Genomic DNA, 16,864 nt, shown 5'->3' with positions numbered 1-16,864 from the left:
AGAATTATTGAGTTATTCAGTGTATATAGTCCCTATTATAGAACACTAAAACTTGTATTACCGTCATTCACTATTTCTGTTATTTGACTCAAAGAAATCTGCAGCCATAGCCTACCAAATACTTTATTGATTCTACGTTATAGTAAGTCAATTGTTGGCTTATTGAAAATTGGCTTGGCGATTTGAAAATGGTGATTTTTATATCAATGAGAAAGAACAAGACCAAAAAAGTTTGAAGGCAATGAATTTTGAGATATACAGAACGAAAATCCACCATAATCTGTCAAAAAATCTTGGAATGCCTTGGCTAACGATGAATCAACTGTTTACAGACGTTTACACGCGATGCAAAAGATACAAAAGCAAATAAAGTGCTTACTATGCAATTTAATTTAAAACGCATTTTGAACTCTTTCAACAACGCGATTTCATTGTTTAGCGGGTGGAAGAAGCGGAATATTCATGGACATAAACATTTTGATGTGCACATGGTTGGATCAGCAAGTTGTATTGTATTAACCGAATGAAATTTCAGATGTTGATGAAAACCGAACGTCATATTATTCAAAACAAAACAAGCAATAGAGAATAATATATTTTGCGCATGCTCATCCTCTTGTTATGAGGAATACACTGTTGAGCTCAAATGGGTAGTTCTGCTGCCCCTATCGTACTTACCACACATACGGGCTTCTAAGTAATACTTATTTAGACCGATACAGCATGGCTTGGCTGGCATACGGTTTCCAAATGCAGAAGAAATGCGAAAATGGATTGATGATTGAATAGTTGCTAAACCAACATCGTTCTTTTCATACAGTACTCCCACGTTACTAGAAAGAGTAGAAGAAAAAAAGATGGAAAATAATTTTATTAATATACATTGTACCAACGTATAAAATGCCTTTTTAAAGTAAAAAAGTGTACCTACTTTTTCACCATATTTTCGCAAAATCTTTACTCTAACCAACATTCAAAATATGACTCCACAGCGGTTTTCTGAAAACATGCAAAATACTTCATTACCTCTTGCTTTAATGAAAATCCTTTTCTATAAAATAATATATTGAGTTATAATATATTAATATATATTGAGTATTGAATTGTGAATCCATAATTTTAGTCCCTCACCAGTCTCAAGGTTGTCTATGGTGAAATACAGTTAATGTATCATTGGGTTTTCGCTAAGAAGCTATTCAAGAATAGCTGGTTTGATGTACACAATATCGCGGTTGTTTTGGTACTTTGCCAGTTTATGGTGGATTGCAATAGATGTGGAAAATATGCGATTATCGTTTTGATTGATTTTCGTTGTTACTTTCGACTGTTTATATTAGCACCTACTTTGAGCTTTGGAAGCTGAATGTTCTGTTAAAAATTTTTAAATTGTTTAATTGTTATTTTTTAAAAATATATTTTAATCTCCTTTTTATCAACGATTTTTTATCTGGACAAGACTGGTCAGTGACCAACTTAGAGACCATCCCAGAAGTCATCCGGTCTTACCCCGCCTGGTTACTGGCGTGATTGGGATGGTTATTCTTTGTCAGATTTTCCACTGTTGCCTATAAGGACATTTACAATTACAATCAAAAACAAATCATCGTCCTGTCGCCTTGACCATTGCGCAAACGAAGCCAGCTAATTGCTAAGTTTTTTATTACTATACATTTCTCTCCAATATCCTGTTGTAAATGTAAATTAAGATGGGACAATAAGTGCATAATTGACGAACAAGACCAGAGACGCAGATTACAATTGTTTGGACATCTGTCGAATAGAAAGTGAACGAATTCTGTTATCGTAGATTCTTTTTAAAAAAGACATAGATTAAGATAATTGAGAGTGGTTTGAAGAGAATATATTAAATAACATTCAGAAAATCATTTAATCATTAACCTTAACTTAAGGAACATGTTAATTTTTCGATTGTTTTATTTGATCAACCAGTTTCTGGAATACCCTCGTATATAAGCAAATAAGAACCATTGAAACCTGACTAACTCTAGTGCATAATTTTAAGTGAATTATTTTTGATTGGATGCAAATTTATTACCTAACATTTTAAGGGGGTTAAAACATATTTGAAAATAATAAATTTAAAATATGCGACAGTTCATAATCAGAAATAGTATTAAGAATAAAATGTTTGTTTTTTCACAGGCTGTTATATCAGATATCCTATTTTAGAACAAAAAATAAGACATTATCTGTGAACAGTATCTTCGGGTAAGTTAAATTTATCAGAAACGATTTATTTCAAACACATTTATATTTTTTGGATTTTTCATTATAATGTGATGTCTGGTTGCGTATTTGTCGATTTTTTTGTATTATAAGATCGTATACTGTTATCGTCTGAAATGTTTTTGTTGTTTGACTTGTTGTTCGGTTTGTCAACTTTATATTGTCAATAGAAATAGAGAATTATGCCAAAATCGTGTGTAGAATTATTCACGATAATTACTACGAAGGTAGTTTGATAAGTCAGTGACTGTCTCAAATGTCATCTATAAAGAGACAACTGTGAGATTTTGTGTTATCTGCATCCTATATTTATATCATATTGTATTATTTATAGCAGAGAGTCACACAAATGTTTCACAAAAATTGAAAAAAGGGATTTCCGTCTGCTAATGAACAAAAAATCATATAAACCAAGTAAAGGCTTGATAAATATTATGGAAAATCTGCATCATCAGTTTTGATGGTTAAGAAGTACTTTTTTTCAGTTTCACTGCGGTTGTGCCAGCACAAGTGATGCTGATCGTTTAGGTCGCCCTAAGGAGGTCGTCACGCTCGAAATTGTTGATAAAATCCATGGAATGACCAAACATACGTGAGATTGCTGAGGCTCTAGGCATCTCATCCAAGTACGTATATCACATTTACTTGAATATTTGGATATGAAATGGCTATGCGTCACACACTCGACCTAATATTCACCAGATTTATCACCCAGCGACTATTTCCTGTTTATTAGAGGGTATAAAAAATTCTAAACGTTACTGACATAAGTATATTTAACTATAAGTAGATTACGTTATGCAAAAATTCTTTATTTGTGAAAAAAGTATCTTTCATTCAAGAAGTCTCTGGCTTGTCAATCTGCTTTCGTACTGAAACAGTAACATAATGGTAGGTACAGACCTGAATATTCGGGGCGAATGAACATAGAAAATAAAAAATATACATGCGCAGAACTGAATTCGGCAAACAGTTTGAGTCGAAGAAGTTTCAAAATTGGCTAAAAGTTGCAGTACGCATGAATATTATTTAGTTCCATTGTTTGCCACATAACTTCCAGCGCTGGGCGATGAACGGAGTCTTGTCCTGCTGTTAATTGGGTTAACAAATTTGAGCGAGAGCGAGAAAAACTGGCAGGATTATGAAGGGCATATGCTTTTGTTTCGAGAAAATTACACTGTTTTTGTCTTTGTAATTTAATTATTACAATAAAGATGTTTTTGATTGACAAAGCCTGTTTAATATCTAAATATTATTTAACTTAATTAAGCAATTATCAATAAAATTAAACATATCATAAAAATAAAATAATGTTTTAAAAAATATGAGCTATGTCTTTCTTCTTTGTCAATGAATTGAAGGGAATTATATTTATAGAAACAATTTTCTATTCTTTATACGTATTGATACCCTTCGTAGCACAAAAATATTGCTCAACTGGTCAAAAAATAATAATAATCTGATATAATATAATTGTTAGGAATAAAAAATAATATAATTGTTAGGAATAAAAAAAATTACCAAATATTATTAGAATATTACTTTTCAATATATTATTGTTCGGAACATATGTGAAAGTTGTGCAAGTATTAGAAATAGCAATCGAAATAATGTTGAAATAATACAATAGCGTAAAAAATAATAATATTTAAAAATATTGTAAACTGTATCAAACACATCAACATGTAAAAATAATCAGCGGTTTACTGTACTCAACAATTGGTTTTTGGCTTCTTTCGCATCCCTTCTATTTGTAACGATTTTTATTCAAAAAGGTCTTTGAGACTAAAATATTTTCTACCTAAAATATAGAATGAATTTTAGAAAATAGTCACCAATGTTATTCTCTAGACAGAATTTATCATATCACTGGGGTATCAAGATGTTAGTCCTTAATTTTTCCACCATATGACCCAATGTGTTTCTTAGTAAATTTATTTTTTTATTTATTGTTTTAAAAGATACTGATACAATATCTTCTGGACTGTGACCATCCAAATCATTTTGTACTCATCAACTTTAATTTTTTTCATGCTACTTTGTTGTGTTTAAAAAAATAACGCAGTTAAAAAACAGTTCACCATCAAAATGGTAATCGTATTATTAGCATATAATCATGTACAATTTAGTGAATATAAATTGGTACATGTCTAGATGGAAAAGTTAGATCCGTAAATTTAATATAGATATTTATTTAAAAGCTAATGGATTTGTTGATGTAACAAAATATGCTTTTGTATTGTTTTCCCTGCTTAGTTATTGGTGGCGATAAACCTTGGATGGATATAGGGGTCACCGATCTAGAGCACTTAAGTTTGAAAATAAAAAGACATGAACACTCTAAAATCCATCTTTATAATTGTGATTGTGATTGAATTGGCTATCGTGTACTTCTTGAACATCTCTCATCATGTCCGGATACTTCCCAGAATCCGGGGTTATTTCGTGGACTTATACATTTTTCGACGTGATAGCAATTCTAAGGGAATATCTAAAAAATGCTACAGTATTTAAAGGTACCTCCAATGAATTATAGAACGATCTGTTACAGTGTACTCTAGCAACGCTTAGACGATATTTGTCGTGAATTAATAATTGAAAAAATTAATAATTTTTAAATTTTGTCGATCATGATGAACGAAACAACTAATGTTGTTGCAAAATCTCAACTGGTAGTTATTATTAGATATGTTCGCGATGGTGAGACAATTGAGCATTTTTGGAACTACTTAGTTTCTGGAAAATGTGATGCAGAAATACTTAGGAAAACAATTTTAAGCATTATATATCCTTTAAGTCAAAAATCACCTAACGAACAGATCGCATAAAGCTATGATGGAGGAGCAGCGATGAGCAGCCAACACGCAGGCATCCAAGCATTAGAAGCATAAGAAAAATCGTCCCTCAGGAATAAGAGACGCTACAGACAATTTCGAATGCAGTATTATTAAAGTTCAAAACAATATTGATACCATCATTAGAAGCATCGAAGATAATAAGTCATGAACCACCAGAAAATAAAAGCAATCGTCCAGGCAACAATAAATTTGATCGCCGAATTTCTGTTTACACGTGTGTGATGTTATAATATATGGTGCAAAAGACCGATTTCATTTTAAAGAGCATCTAGTACATGCATCATTTTTTTTTTCGGAATACTTTGAAGAGTACTGCGCTAAATTTCGTGAGGACAAACTCACTTCCGTATATACCTTTTATCCCATACTTGATATACTTGATAAAGAACGATAAAAAACATAACTGTCAGTTATTTATTCAAGAAAGGAAAAAATATTAAATTTTGAATAGGAAACAATCTAGTAGACGCATTGGAGGAGACTAGACAGTTATTAGTCATCGCGGTAAAAACTCCCATGGCAACATCAGAAGCCGAAAGGTGTTTCTTAACACTAAGCGCATCATAACGATTCTCAGAAATTCAATGATACCTAGATCGCTTTACAGCTCAAACAGTTTATCTCCTAAATAAACAATGTTAATGACAAAGTGATTACCAATTCTTCGAACAGAAAAGAACATAGGATGGACTTAATTTATAAAAAATAGGTAAGTTTTTTTTGCGAAAATTGCAGAACATCTTAAAAGTTTTATCAGGAGTCACCACTGAACTGTATGTATTGAAATATATTATAGATCGTAAACAAGCATGCCTGGTCGATGATCACCTGTATGTGAATGATATTTGAAAATACTGAGACAATTTTAACAGAAATTATATATTACTTAACAACTTATATTACTTTATAACAATAGCACATGATATAATGTACTTTATATTCGACGCAATGCTGCAGATATGCTATCATGTATTATATTACATAAACGGATGGTTCCTGGATATGTAATGACAATATGTTAAATAATGTTGATAAAAGATCCTGAAACTGATGTTAGAAGAAATTTTTATATTAAAATCCTGCTTGCACTTTGTGAACATATATTTGTTGTTGTTTGATTTTGTATGTATATTTTGTATAGAAATAAAATGCATATTTTGTATAGTAATTTTATTAAATATGTTTTATGTATGTAAAAATATTAAGTTATTTTGTCTAGGTAAGTTGTGTACTGTTATGTTATATTTATAGGAATTGTCACTGTTCTGAATCTACTGCACATGTTTTTGCAATGTAATATCACTCTATGTGGTTTTTGTATTACATATTTCATCTATTGATGTCATAGCCTGTCCCGTCCATTAAACTTATATCCATTTTTTATTTACATACCTAGATTTTGTCCTAATATTGTGTGTTTTCTAAATCCTAACAATATATAGTTTTTTAATAGTATATATACAATTTTTAATAACTTGATGCATGTAAGACACAAAACTAAATGTATTCGTATTTGCTAGCACCACTATCCCCTGCTCGCCCATCACGCAAGTTCGGAGCTAAAGTGGAAGAAGTAGACGAGGCTAACAAGGAGGAAATCAGGAAGTTGCGTGAAGCTAGAGCCGCCCGACTCGCTTTCATTAACGAAGAGGAGAAGAAGGAGAGGTTGTCGGCGTCCAAGGAGGTCGATGACGCTGTCAAGGCTAAAAAGGAGAAGGAAGAAGCTAGGTTAGCTGAAGAAAGGTAGATTTGTTGTGATTTTAATACTATATGGATTGTGAAATAATGCTGAGGGATATTTATGTAATTTCAATGAACTATTGCCTTTTACTTTTGGATAAATTTGACTTTTTAATTGTTCCAGTCAGAGTTGCGTGGTATCGAAAGCATGATAAATACGACGTTCACATATCGTTATGGATGTTAAATATGCTTGAATATACCAATATCTTTTTTTTGATTTAAATATTGGTTTTGTGGTATAAGTCAATTATCTTATTTTTATGTTTTCAGAGGAAATTTGTTAAAATACAATTAAAAAATTAATTAACGCTCTCAATCCTTGCTGAATCACTAGTCTAACTTGATTGTGATGGAAGAAAACGTCTTTTTTATTGACCAATTATGCTGCAATCACATTAGTCATTGACAGTGGAGAGTTAATGGCTTGGACAGATTAGAGTAGATAATAATAAGTTATTGAACACAATATTTTTCATATTATATTATCGTATGTGATCTAGTTTTCACTGATTGTTATCATAAGTTTCAACAATGACTGGATTTCATTTAGTTTCAGCAGTAATTCACAATGTGGACTCAAATATTGAGCTTCCTTTTGCATCCAGTCTTAGGAAAATAGTTCAAATCTGTTATGGTGTACATTTAGTTCCGCAGCGATGTCGTATCGGTTTTCTTCCTATTTTTAAAAATTTTGTAGATTTTACAATTTTCTCCTGAGTCCTGAGTCTCCCCCAAACCCAAGAAATACACCGACTGGAAACTGTTTCAGCCCGAGCTTCAGCGTACACGACCTATCCCAAGTATAAATTCTCCAGATGATCTAGAGCAGTTTTCAAACTCACTCTAGATATTCAATCAGCCGCAGACAGAGCTACTAAAACAACCAGCCCTGAACCTTTTCAATTTAAAATCCCTAGAGAAATAAAAGAAATAATCAGGTACAAGAACCGATCAGCGAGAAGAGCTCACACCACTCTGGATCCTAAGGATAATGCGTAGCACAGTGCGCAATCAGAGAAATCAGGGACAGGGTTAAAGCCTGGAATGAGAGGAAATAGGATTCATTTCTTCAAAATCTAGGCAATCCCACTGACCCTTATGACTTCTGGCGCGCCACCAATCCCTCTTCTAAAGGTTCCCCCACGGACATCACCTTCATAAATCCGGAAAAAGCCGAGCTTCTCGCTAATTCGTTCGAGAATCGAATGAAATGCAATCCATCTCTTGGCCCACCTCAAAAGACGTTGTCCATCATAAACGATAATATCCCCTTTCTGAAACGTAAAAACTTCCAATCAGTATATATTTTGAGGAGCATAGTCTCAGAGACCTTCAGCTCTCGATAAAACTTTTGTCTTCTAAAAAAGCTCCAGGCCCAGATAGGATAACAGTAGACCATCTGAAAAATCTCACTAGCAAGCAACTATCAGAGCTAGCCAACACCATCATCTCCATCTTGAGGTTAAAGTATTTCCCAAAGAACTGGAAACATGCGCTTGTCGCTGTCATTACAAAAAAGAAAACCAAGTCCAATCCATCTGACTGGCCGAAAAAGCGATATTACACGCTTTAAACAACTTGACAGACACATTCCACATAATCCCGAACGAACAACTCGGTTTCCGTGCCAAACATTCACGCTTTCATCAAGCCGCTCGCGTCGCAGCAACAATCCACCAGGCAATAACAAAATGTCGAAAAACTGAAGCCATATTTTTAGATGTTTCCAAAACTTTCAATCACCAAATAACCTAATCTCTCTGACTGATTCGTACTTGGACGGTAGGTCCTTTCAAGCGTAGATCGGTGACGCATTCTCCTCTCGAAAACCGATCTCCGCAGGAGTCCCGCAAGGTGCTCCACAAGCCCTTGCCCTGTTCAAATTTTACATGGCTGATTTCCCACTCCACAAACTTTCCCACACATCATTTTATGCAGATGATACAGCTTACTGCACAACAGGTTACAATTCCGACGCTATTCGCGACAGACTTCAAATTCCTACCCATCCAGAAACCTTGGTAGATAACCAATTACGACAATCCTAGTCGTAACCCAGGGTCTCTCTCGCCCGCAAAACACTTCACTGTCCCGTACCCGAAGCGACATCAGAAAAATACCATTTGGTTCTAGCTGGTAATCTTGGAACAAGAAAAAAAAAACACTAGAGATACAATATATTACTTTATATTGTTGGGTATAATAAAAATTACCGAAATATAAAGAAACTTATCGAACATTAACAGATAAAATATCAATATGTTATATTCGAAATTCAGATGCTTTCTAAAGTAGCATACCTTCTGTTTGACTGCAAAATTATAAAACAAAATAGGAGCACGTAGAAAATAAACGCGAGTCAAATTTTACGCTCAATTTAGTCACACGCAATAGCCGAAACTCTCTATCTAAAATACACGGCATAATAAATTCTCTCAATTCTGATGTGTTCTTATTTAATTAGTTCGTAAATTAATTCAGAAATGTTTACACATCGTTCTGAAAGGGCCGAATCACTTTAGTTAACGCAACAATCCGAGAGCGTTGGCGTTTAATCCCGAAAATAAAACAATAGCAATTCCTTGCCTTACTATGTTTATAAATAAACAGGCTCCCTTGAGATAACTCGGAATGATAACTAAAAAACAACTACACTTGGAAATAATAATGAAAAGTAACTACCTTCTTTCAAATTCTACTTTAAAAAAAAAACACAAAAAATATAAAAAATGAAGGCAGATATAAGTATATAAGTATCTTTTTGACATTGGCCAATTTTTAGTTTCTTTGATCTCAAAGCACGAGAATATATCTTACTAGGACATTAGATGTCAGTTGTGTTAATTTAATTTTAAAATAAATATCGATTAAGGAAATCTAATAATTTGGATAGATTTTATGGCAAGGAAATATTTTTCAATGATTGTGGTTACTATTTTTTTCTAACAGTTAATAAGTTTCTACATTTTATAAAAATATTAACTATTTTGGATGTTACTGTGCTAAAGTTTTTGTTGGTATTATACCCACAATATTCCAATTTATGAATTTTTTTTTGTTTTTCCATTTCACTGATTTTTGAGATTCTTTCTTTCTTGTTTTGCCTGAGTGTGCATGTGCATATGTGTATTCGGTTTTACATCATATTTATTCAATAGTTTACTATAATAATCAAATCTTATTATTTTGCCGGTTTAGAGATAATCTACGAACAAATCCGAATATGGACCTACTTAAGAACCGAAGAGAGTTACTTCATATCACTTTTTAAACTCTATATGTATGCTCTATATATGTGTGTAGTAATGAAATTACATTCTGTACGCCCTTTCAGTCATTTTGCGGCACGCAATATGCTGTTTGGCTTAAACTTTTTGTTGTCTAGGATTTCCAAATTAATTACAAAAGAGGACATATTAATATGCCATCGAATTTTTAGTTCCATAGTTGGCGGCTTGCTAGCTTATTAAATCGCAGAATTTGGCAGTGGTAACAGAATTTTTTTAATTTTTTTTATAACATCTTTATTAGATACGCTTAGTACAATCTTAATTATTATTATTATTACAATTAATTTATTACTACTTTTCCTATGTGCTTGGATTAATTAACAAGAAAGACGAGTGCGAGAAATCAGTATGTATTCCTCAATTATAAAATTACAATTATTTATTAATTATTAACTTATAGCTATAGTTTACACTAATAATACACACTAAATGTTCAGACAAGTTCGTATGGTTTTGTTCGTTTCAATCTCCTGAAATCCTGTGCGCTGTCCAGCAGTTGTATTGCTTCCACGTTAAAATGATTTAGTAATCTTCTTTCGTGTTTCAATGCGAAATCCTGCACAACTTCCCAAATCCATTTGATTTCCAGGTCATCGTGCAGTTCTTCATTGGTTACATAGCGATAGGCATTGGTAATAAATCGAACAATCTTGTTTTGACAGCGCTGTATGACTAACTGATTTGACTTTTTAGTGCAACCCCATATTTGCACCCCATAGGTCCAAATTGGCTTTATAATTGTATTATAGATCAACCTCTTTGATTTTAGATCAAGTTGGGAGTATCTTCCGACTAACCAGTATAGTTGTTTTATTTTGGTTCTAATGTGTTTTGCTTTTTGTCTAACGTGATGCTGGTAACAGAAATGAGGTGAACTCGTAGGAGTTTCCCAAGAAAACCGACATATTGGTATCAGATAATAATCTGAAACTGTGTTAGTTATGAAACCAGATAATTTAAAATATACATTTGAGACACTTTTATTAATAATGGAGGAAATAACAATGCTATATGAATGATAATGAAGTGTTCTGTGGTATACAAAAGGGTAATGAAATTAAGCTAGACTTTAAATAATTAAATAAAAGTGACTAAAAATTAGCTCCGTTGATTCACTCATGATCAAAATACCAAAAGAAAATGGCATTAGTTTCGTGAAGTATACCTGGAGTAATATATATTAATTACTACATAAGAATTTGCAGAAGTTATAGTTCCGTTTTCCCTTATTCGACATAATTGAAAATTGGTTTTATGAATTACGGATTTAGTCCTAATTTACACACTAAGTACTCTTCGGCATGCTGATTACGTAATCGTTCACTAAATTCAGTTATCTATTATAGTTTCTAAATTACATACTATCCAACATCTGCATATTTCAAATAATCGCTGCGTTTTTCCTTTTTGCCATGGGTCTTATGAATTAGGCATTTAGTTATACAATTAAATAAAAAATCCATTACTATATTGTTAGTAGTTGTTGGATTTAGTCTTATTAGGTTATATCGTTTTCCAGACTTACAAAATTGGCAAGAAAAATAGACCAAATGTTGATACCGATGTGGATATAAATATTTTATAAATCTCGATAGATCAAAAAAAAGCAAAGGATATATGTTTTTTTATTTCCTTGCAAAATTTTACAAATTTGGCTTTATATCAGTCACCATGGAAAGTTGGGAAGAACATATAAATGATAAAATTTTTATTAAAAGTAGTATATGAATTTTGACTGAAAAATAAATTTTAACGATGAGGCATATTTTCGGATGAATTAACATATTTCCAATAGAATCAACAATGCCATAATAACCATCCAAGTATAATTGACCTATATGAAACAATGCTAACGCACACAAGGTTCGCCAGGTGGTTATGAATCAAGACAAATTTACTTTTTAGTGCCGAATTTGTGTCGAAGGCGTCATTAATCCATAGTTTTACAAAAACGACGTTGTTGAGCCATTACCGTAGAGACAAGTGAACACACGCCAACAATTGATTTATTTTGGTTCAGATTGGATGATATTGGTGAGGATAGAATGTGATTTCAGTGAGACTAAGTTATACAGCAGACGCCGCAACTCAAAATTAATACTTAACTGTAGTCGAAAGCAATAATGTTAATTTATATTAATAGTCTATTTGATTATGTTAATTTAATTAATTGAAAATATATATTTCAGAGCTCTAGCCGAAGAACAAGCTCGCCAGGAAGCAGTTGCCAAAGAAGCAGCGAGAAAAGCCGACTTAGCCCGACAAGAAGAGTTGGCTGCTAAAGCTGCAGCCGAAAAAGCCGCCGAATTAGAGAAACAAGCTGAACTTGCCAGACAAGAAGAAGCAAGAAAACAGGTATAATTAAACAAATTTGACGATCATTCGTGTATAATTTGATATTGTTTATTAATCCAATGTTTATTTCAAGGCCGAAATTGAGAGGAAGAGACAAGAAGAGGAAGCCGAAAAAGCTCGTCTGGAGGAACAACGTAGGATCGAGGAAGCCAAAGCCGAGGAAGCCCTCCAAGCCCAACTGCGACTGGAGGAATTGGCCCGAAAGGCCGAGGAGGAAAAAGAAGCCGAACTCGCACGACAAGCGGAAGAGCTTGCCGAACTGGCGAGACAAGAGGCTGAACTAGCGGAACAAGCCAAGCGCGAAGCCGAAGAAGAGGAGAAACGGCGCCAGGAAGCCGAACAGGCGGAACTGAAACGTCAAGAAGAGGAATTGGCCGAATTGGAAAGGAAGGAACAAGAACTAGCCGCCGAGGCTGAAGAGGCTCGCCTTGAAGCTGAAGAAGCCAAGCGTGAGGCAGAATTAGCCGAAATCAGACAACAAGAAGAGGAACTTGCTGAACTTGAAAGAGCACAAGCGGAGCTCGATGCCCTCGAAGCTGAAGCTAAAGCGTTCGAGTCAGATTTGGGACCACCACCCGTAGAAGAATCAGAAGAACCTGCTGCCGAAGCAGAAGCCGAACCTGAACCGGAACCAGAATCACAACCGGAGCCTGAGCCAGAACCAGAAGTGACCGACCCGGCTACAGAACCACAAGTTGATGAAGCCGAACTAGCCAGACAAGCCGAACTGGAGGAACTTAGACGCCAAGAAGAAGAATTGGCTGAACTGGAAAGAGCTCAGGCTGAACTCGATGCATTAGAAGCTGAAGCTAAATTATTAGAGTCTGATCTTGGTCCCCCACCAGCTGCAGGTGACGAGAATGAATATGACGACGAAGAACCTCAAGCTATCGCCGAGGACGTTCCCGGTGCTGAATCAGATGAAGCTGAAGAATAAACAAACGTTTTTATATTATCCTAATGTTAATATTTGAAATACAAATACAAAAAAATACAAAAAGAGTAAGATAAAAATTATGCTTATGTAAAAAAACGCATTTTCTGTATTTAATATGTACATATAATAAATTTCAATGTTTATAATGTAAAATATGATTAAATAATACTGTTGTGTTGTAAATAAAAACAAAGTTTCACTTTGCTCCGGTGGGAGTTTTTATATTCCAGACGTTTTAAAATATTTACCGTTGTTGTGAGCTACAAAAACAAGCGATTATTTTGAATGGTGAAGATATGTTCATTAATTTTTTTTTGCTAATATTCAAGTATACAAGGACCATTCAAATATAAACATGTTAGGAATATTTTCATATATTTATTTCTGATTGTTAAGAATCTATATATTAATCGGCTCAGAGAAAATGTTGCTTCCCTTTTTTCCCTTTTTGAAGAAACAAGGGCTCTGGGAGACGTGAAATTTGGAACGGTTAAAGCCTATATCAAGGAAGAAATTTTAGGCTCAATAATTTTGTGTAATATACGCTACTATTAAATATATTCCAATAAAACGAAAAACGCCCAAATCAAGCAACCTGGTATAGCCGTCAGATCGGTGACACAAAATATATAAACAAACTGAGCGGGTAGTCGTACGAACTAAGAATAAGATATATTAAAAATCATCGTGGTCTCGTAGATTGACTAAACTACGCCGGCTTGCGCGTCCCTAGTGTTAGAAATATTTGAATATTCTCAGTAGTGCTTGGGACGTCACGAGTAGGGCTGTGTTTTTTCTATAACCAAACTTTTGACATTGGCATAGTGTTAGTCTTCGAGGCGTAAAGTTTACTCTGTACTAGTTATTAAATTAAAGGTTAATATTGATTTGTTTTATATTAAGCTATATATACCATACACATGTATATATAGTAAAAAAGGCCTTTAAAAAAACAATAAGAACATGACATTAATTTACGAAACATTTTAGAGGAAGTAAAAATAAAAATACAGCTTAATAAATTTTTATATTTTAAAATTTAATATTAATTTTAAATTATAAATTAGAGGATACAAAACAATGAACCTTAACTATACCATAAACTATTTACCAAATTACCACATATTTGAATATACATTACTACAAATGTATTATATTTAAATAAAATTTTGTATCAACTTTCTTGTAGATACAGTCCTTTATACTTCTCGCAGTAATTAGTAATTAATTAGAATATAATAAAAGTTGCAATAGAAAAATTTTTGGAATAAAGGCAAATTATATTATATATATATATTATATATATTAATAAGCAACTAAATATTTCATGGAAAAAAGGGCTTACCCACTAAAAAACCACCATCATATTTAATAAAATCAAGGAAGAATACCTAAAAACTTAATGACGTTGACCTGTTAAGTATTTTCTTTTATTTCTTCTTAGGTCTACTTTTCTCTTCTTTGATATTTTGGCTGAGTACTCTTCGTTATCTACAAATCATAGTCTAGCAATTACAATCCTTTTCTAAATAGCTACCTTTTCAGGATTAATGGTATGCTACTTTCCTGCAGTTCTGCAGTGCCTATAAACTGGACGATTAATTGAAATTATTTATAATATAATTCCCTATCACATTGTCTAAATATTATTCTGGGATTCATATTGGCTACTTGTATTTGCTTCACTATTGAGTCTTATAACATTCTTAACAAAAAAATACTTATATAGGCAGACCTTTTAACAGAATTTTTTGCCCGTAACTCTTGTTGACTTATCGTACCCTACCTAAAATTCATTTGCATGATAATAATCACATCGATAGTTTTATGGAAAATACTACCTTGGTGATAACTCCTTATACAGTGATATATAAACTTCTTGACTTCTTGTTTTCTGAGAAATACTTTAAGCAATATTTTTTTTGTTTATCGTCCTGTGCCTTCTAACTTTCAAAGCCTTACGAATTCGTAAAATATAGATTAGATTGTTTAACGTCTATATTATGGACCCAGCAAAGATCCTGCCGAAATTCAGCATGAATGAATACTAAAATCATTAAATTTAGGACCCAGAGAAGGCAGATGCTCCTTCTTGTCAGGGGCTTTAGTTTTGCAGCAAGCTCATGAGATCTTTCTTTCTCTTGTGTACTAAGTATGTCATATTACAAACTTGACATATTAACTTACTTTCACTGCAAAATTTAATTCATTTAATTAATTTGTCCTATTTGTAGCAACTGAAACTAAACCTACCTTTGATTCTCCATTTTTATAATACTGTTAAAACGCTGAAATGTTAAACTAAAGGCCTTCTTTTAAGTAAAACGGAACGTAACAATATAACTTAAAAAAAGCCATATCAAGCGCTTTAATAGTTAAACAAATAAATGTCCAACATTAAATCAAAGCAATACCGTTTATGGCCAAATAAGGCAAATAACCCAACGGTAAATTAGGCAACATCGACTTTTGACATTTCGGTTTGCCGAGGATATATTACGCCGACCGATATACGAATAGAACCGAAACTAGTCGAATCGCTGGACCACGATGATAGTCTTATTCTCGTATTTTTGGAATTATTAAAGAGTTATGACAAGTTTCGATAAAAAACGATTAGGAATAATATGGTCATGTAAAGTTATATTAAGCATTTTTTGCAGAGAAAACATGTGCTCGCATTATCGGATGGTATATACAGCTGTGCAATGCCCCATGGTTCGTCAGGAACAATCAAATTCATAGAGAAACAGACGTCCCCCAAGTTCACGATTTTATATCCGAGGTTTATTCGAGATATTTCTCCACTCTTCGTCTCTCGGACAATAGATGTATTGCCGAGCTGGCCGATATTTTAGGCCAATAACTCATTCGGCTCTTCGTAGCCTCATTCTATCACAGCCGACACTACCCCGTCGTGCTCTAACTCCTAATTGTCTCGACCTTCTCCGGCGAGCGATTAACTCATGTACCGCAAGCTGCGTGGTGTGATAACGACGCCACGTCCTTGCCTGGCCCTTGTGCCTCTTAACGGTGTTACCGGTTACGGGCACCCTCCTTACTAACAGTAAGAAGTATCAGTTAGAGTCATTGGATCAGCTGACAGGGTGGGGTTTAGTGGGTAGCCCAGAGGCAGCCTCCACATAACCAGTCCAACTCGCTTATTCTTGCGGGTCTTCCCGACCAGGTATCCGTAACAGGATTCCCCTACCCGGTTCCAGGCCAAAAAAAAAAACAGCTGTGCAAGAAAAACCCGACAAAATTCGAGTCGGCTTGGTTGGCACAGTGGCAAAGGCGACAGGGCGGTCCTCCTACTGTTCCGATCAAAGAGCAAATAAGCAAAAAACAATACAATTTTATATTAAAATGTAGGTAAAAAAAATTACTTTTTATAAGCCTGGTGCATTATTAAAAAACTATTAAATAGTTTTTGT

The 16,864-nt window shown here is 33.6% G+C and overlaps 1 protein-coding gene across 1 annotated transcript in view; it reads left to right on the top strand.

Annotated features, from left to right (window-relative positions):
- LOC143200521 (uncharacterized) overlaps window positions 1–13,635 on the top strand; it is a 182,831-nt gene extending 169,196 nt beyond the window's left edge. Inside the window, exons 10-12 of the mRNA XM_076410960.1 lie at window positions 6,626–6,848; window positions 12,328–12,493; window positions 12,567–13,635. Coding sequence (XP_076267075.1) covers window positions 6,626–6,848; window positions 12,328–12,493; window positions 12,567–13,430 — 1,253 coding nt within the window. The 3' untranslated portion in view covers window positions 13,431–13,635. The remainder of the gene's footprint in view (window positions 1–6,625; window positions 6,849–12,327; window positions 12,494–12,566) is intronic.
- The last annotated feature ends 3,229 nt before the right edge of the window (window positions 13,636–16,864 follow it).

The sequence above is a fragment of the Rhynchophorus ferrugineus genome, unplaced genomic scaffold (genome assembly GCF_030347505.1).
Source record: "Rhynchophorus ferrugineus isolate W39M unplaced genomic scaffold, kcgeb_rfMv2 rfM8, whole genome shotgun sequence".
In the NCBI taxonomy this organism is placed as follows: Eukaryota; Metazoa; Arthropoda; class Insecta; order Coleoptera; family Curculionidae; genus Rhynchophorus; species Rhynchophorus ferrugineus.
This window is presented reverse-complemented; position numbering and strand designations above follow the sequence as displayed.